A 5,304-nucleotide genomic window follows, 5' to 3' on the forward strand; every position below is an offset into this window, starting at 1 on the left:
CCGTGAATTAATTATCTATGGCCCCCTGGATGATATTTAATTACTATTAGAACCGGCCCGCTGGCGTTTTGCACGCACCAACACTACATACCCCACAATGCAACGGTAGTCCGCGAAGTCACTGTAGCGCGCACAAGCGGCTTCATTGTTCATCAGCAGTCACAGCAGAGATCAACTTTCCTCAAAAATGGCTAAACGTAAGGTGGACGCTGAGAACAGGGGGTTTCAAGCCAGGTGGGAGGCAGAGTACATGTTCACAAAGGTAAAAGGGAAACCTGTGTGTCTTCTGTGTGGAGAAAGTTTGGCTGTAATGAAAGAATATAATCTAAGAAAGAACTATCAAACTTCTCAGAAACACACAGACAAAGACAAGAATATTCTTGTCTTTGTCTGTGTGTTTCTGAGAAGTCCATATGGACACGGACCAAAGGCTACAGAAGGTGGAAGAATTAAAACAAGGCCTTAAGTCCAGGCAGGCTATGTTCACATATGCCAAATCACAAAGCGAGGCTGCTGTCAAGGCTAGCTTTATTGTGGCAAAAGAGGTCGCAAAATCGGCCCGGCCCTTTACAGAAGGAGAGTTTATCAAAAACTGTATGCTTAAAGTTTGTGACGCAGTGTGCCCAGACAAAAGACAACTATTCTCAAATGTGAGCTTGAGCAGAAACACCGTTGCTGAACGTGTAGACCAGCTTTCCACCAATATAAAATAACAACTTGTGAGTAAGGGAAAAGATTTCATTGCATATTCTCTTGCTGTGGATGAGAGCACGAACACATCTGACATTGCCCAGCTGTCAATTTTTGTCCGTGGAGTACACTCCAGCCTGAGCATAACACAAGAGTGTTTGGCATTACGTCCTATGCATGGCACAACTACAGGACAGGATTTGTATGAAGAGGTATCCAGATGTGTAAATGAGATGGGGCTGCCTTGGGAAAAACTTGTGGGATTAACCACAGACGGAGCACCCGCAATGTGTGGACACAGGAGTGGATTGGTGGCAAGGATGCGTGAGAGGATGTGGGAGGAAAACGTCACAGATGAGCTGACAGCTTATCACTGCATCATACACCAAGAGTCGTTGTGTGGCAAAGCCTTGAAAATGGAACATGTAATGAGCACCATAACGCGAGCAGTTAACATCATCAGAGCCAAAGGTTTAAATCACCGCCAGTTCAAGGCATTTCTGGGCGAGTTAGATACAGAGTATGGTGACTTACCGTATCACACAGAGGTGCGATGGCTAAGCCGGGGAAAGGTGCTGCAAAGATGTTTCGAGCTGCGTGAGGAGATCTGTCTGTTCATGGAAAGCAAGGGGAAAGACACAACAGAGCTCCAAGATGAAACTTTCCTGTGTGAAATGGCGTTGCTCTGCGACATCACGAGCCATCTGAATGTGATGAATCTGCAGCTGCAGGGACGTGGATGTGTTATCTCTGAAATGTACAGTACAGTGAAGGCCTTTAAAACCAAGCTGAGTCTGAGGGAGACGCAGATGAGGAAAGAAAACTTGAGCCACTTTTCCAGTTGCCAGACCATGAAAGAGAAGCTCTCTTTCGCTGTGTTCCCAAGTGCACAGTTTGCTGATAAACTCAACATACTTGCCGCCGACTTTCAACGCCGATTTGCTGACTTTGAAGCCCAAAAAAGCAGGTTTGAACCTCTCAGCAATCCCATTGCAGTCGATGTAGAAAGCGCACCACCAAATCTACAAATGGAGTTGATTGAGCTCCAGTGCAATGACACACTGAAGGAAAAATATGAGAGAGTGGGTGTTGCTGAGTTTGCACGTTTCATCCCAGACACAATGCCCCAGTTGCGCTTCCAGGCTGTTTGGACGCTCTCTATGTTTGGCAGCACATACCTGTGTGAACAACTTTTCTCTTTAATGAAGCTAATCTAAACATCACACAGGAGCCGTCTTACTGATAATCACCTTCACTCAATCCTGAGGATTTCCTCAGCTCAGAGCCTAACCCCGAACATTGATGAACTTGTACAAAAGATGAGACACCACCAAGTATCAGGCTCAGCCTCAGACAAGTGAGCATCACAAAGCAGTAATGTATTTTTCAGTTTTTAAATCAGTTACATTTTTACATTTGTTTGTACAAGATATGATTTTTCTATGAAGGAAGTATTGTTTTGTCTGTGTGCCATAGATTTTTGTATTTTATTTTATTTATTCATATTTATTTTTCAGTTGAATGTACTCAGGGAAAATTGCAGATAAGAGTCATGAGAAAGAATACAACTGATTTATTTTTTTTATTTTTTTATTTTACTATTTGAAAGCAATGGTCAGTAAGATCATAGAGCAGCACAGTAATGCATTTTCAGTTTATAATGCATGCACTTTTATTTATGTATTTATCTTGAAATTAAGATACATACTTTGTTTTTCAAACCAATTAAATTTTTTGCTGTTTTCCTGTTGAAAATGTTTTCCCTTGAGGTTACTGACAGAGCCATAACAAAAGATTGCTTTATTCTTTTAATGTACAGAACATGCGATTTTTATTTGAAGGAAGTTTGTTTTTGTCTGTCTGTTGAAAAATGGTTTCACTTGAAATTACTGACAGATCCATAAGAAAATATTGCTTTATTCATTTAATTATTAAATAATATACTCTGTGTTAGGTCTTGGTTCAATAGGCTATGTGCAATCATTTCAATATGTTTTAATAAACATTGAACCAGTCTGGCCCTTGGCTTGTAGCAAATTAGGTTTTTTGGCCCTCGGTGTATTTGACTTTGACATCCCTGCTCTAGTGTAAAGCGCTTTGAGCGGTCTGTATGACTGGAAAGGCGCTATATAAATTCAGTCCATTTATCAGTCAGATATTTTGTAGTTGTTTACAACCTAACATCGTACTAAACAGGACAAAGCTGAGCAACCATATATTGCTAAATAAAAGTAGCAGGTTCTAATACTGCACTTGTATTTTTGCTTTTCAATGATTGTCACATGATTATTTGATTTGTTTAATGTTCGGTGGGTATTTTATCTACAAAAATTACTTTTGTGCCCCTTTTGATTGAGGAAAGATTGGAAAATAAATGTGGATTCCTATAAAAGACTAGAAATATCTGTATTTACAGATAGATAAGTTGGTAATAATGTAAGAAATTTTAAAAAGTAACTTGGTTTTTGGCCGGGCACTCCCTTAGAGATAGGGTGAGGAGCCATCCGGGAGGCGCTTGGAGTAGAGCCGTTGCTCCTCCACATCAAGAGGAGTCAGTTGAGGTGGCTCGGGCATCTGTACCGGATTCCTCCAGGACGCCTTTCTTGGGAGGTGTTCCAGGCACGTCCCACCGGGAGGAGGCCCAGGGGACGACCCAGGACACGGTGGAAGGACTATGTCTGTCGGCTGGCCTAGGAACGCCTTGGGCTCCCCCCAGAGGAGCTGGAGGAGGTGTCTGGGGAGAGGGATGTCTGGGCATCTCTGCTGAGTCTGCTGCCCCCGTGACCCGGTCCCAGATAAAGCGGAAGACGACGAGTACGAATACAAGTATGAGAACTTGTTTTTTATTGTAGTGTAGGGAAAAAGTCACTTGCTACTTATTATGGCGTAGGGATAAAGTAACCTGTAAGTTATAGTAGTGTAGGGAAAAATTTGTATCCTGCGTGTCTGGTGACCTAGTGATTGTCTTTAACAGACAACCATGATGTATGTTCGTTTTTGTCTTAAATTAATGGAATAAGCGTTTGAAAAATATATTTCAATTGGAAATGATCATCTAAAGTTGGTCTGCGTTTAGCTACTGTGTAAGTGCGAACTAATTCATCACCTGTTTTGGGTGTGTGTCATTGTGTGTGCATGTAGTGTTTGTTGGGATGTGTAGGTGGGGAGTCTAAGGGATAAACTTCACTTTACTCAAGATAAGGGCACTGAAGAATTCAGAGGTAAGACAACTTTTGTATTTTGATTTACAGGTTAAATTGCAATAAGTGGGTAGAATCTGGTTGTAAGTATATCTTTGGTTGTAAACAAATCATGTTTTTATTGCACCTATGCAAAATTTAGAATAGAATTACAGTAAGATAGTTTTCTGTGTGGTTATTAACTGGTTAAATTGAGCAAAATACATACCTGTCACTTTTTAAATAATTAATTTACTAATTTTCCCTTTCACCTAAAATTCATAACGACCTTCTCATCCTAATACAGGAAACAACTGATGGACATAAAAATATGTGGTGTATCGACTCCTAAGGAATTTAGTATGAAATAATAGATGACCTGTTTGTTTAAAAAAAAAGATGACACCCAAAAGTGTGATCACTACATGCTTTTCCAAGAGGAGTGAATGCTGCAAGTTAACGAATCGATGCCACTTGCAGAGTTTCCTTAGAAAGAAATCTGACCAATTAAAACAATAAACTAAATTTAAATGCAATGTTTGATAACTAGGATCAATCAAAATGTATGTACTTGACTTGGCATCTGTCAATTCAATTCAATTGACTTTGTAAGGTGCTTTGAGATGACATGTTGTGAATTGGCACTATATAAATAAACTGAATTAAACTGAGTTGAATAAAATTGAATAATGTTCACTTTTACCCTATCCTCAGACTTGTTTGGAGTCCTTTAAACTTTATAGGTCAAAGGTCATGTTACAATTAATCTGTTTCACTTTATTAAAAACCTGCAAGTTTTTTTAGAAGTTCATAGATCATGACCAATCACATTCAACTGATGGGAAAAAGTTCAAGATGTAGAAACTCACTGGATGCTTCTCACCCACCAAAAATCAAACTTTCATTCTCCCAGAATCTATACAACCCTTCCCTATTACTTCAAAATCCACGTTTTTGATTATCTTCTCTCGATCTTGTAAGGAACACGGGCAAACAGCTGTTGTACTCAGAAAGTAGTAAAAAAAAAGACTGGGCTAGACTGGGCACAGAATATCCACTGTTTTCCTATCATAAACTTCTTGACCTTTTATGGCCTCAAGTAGGAAAATAGGGTGAATGCTGTACATAATATGCTAAAAGTATATTTTACACCAATTTATTACTTCTACACCCATTACATTGATATTTTTTACAGACATCCAAACATCCCAAGTGTGCAGGATAAAACCAACAACCAATGCTGTAGCAGTGTGGACTGATGAGGCTGTCACCACCCTACAGGACTGCTTTGAACATACCAATTGGGAAGTGTTTGAGGATAACCTGTCACAATGATTACTGCCCTGTTGCCGTGACAGCTGTAGTGAAGTGTTTCAAGAGGATCCTTTTAAAATAAAATAAGGATGGTATCCCTGCAAGTCTGGAGGCTCTGCAG

General features: G+C 40.0%; 1 protein-coding gene across 1 annotated transcript; it reads left to right on the plus strand.

Moving 5' to 3' along the window:
• The first annotated feature begins 556 nt into the window (after nt 1–556).
• On the plus strand, nt 557–1,907 carry LOC124856553 (general transcription factor II-I repeat domain-containing protein 2-like). Its single transcript, XM_047347089.1, has one exon. The coding sequence runs from the start codon at nt 864–866 to the stop codon at nt 1,905–1,907; it is 1,044 nt and encodes a 347-aa protein (XP_047203045.1). The 5' UTR covers nt 557–863.
• Nucleotides 1,908–5,304: the final 3,397 nt, after the last annotated feature.

Source organism: Girardinichthys multiradiatus, chromosome 20 (assembly GCF_021462225.1).
Source record: "Girardinichthys multiradiatus isolate DD_20200921_A chromosome 20, DD_fGirMul_XY1, whole genome shotgun sequence".
Classification (NCBI taxonomy): Eukaryota; Metazoa; Chordata; class Actinopteri; order Cyprinodontiformes; family Goodeidae; genus Girardinichthys; species Girardinichthys multiradiatus.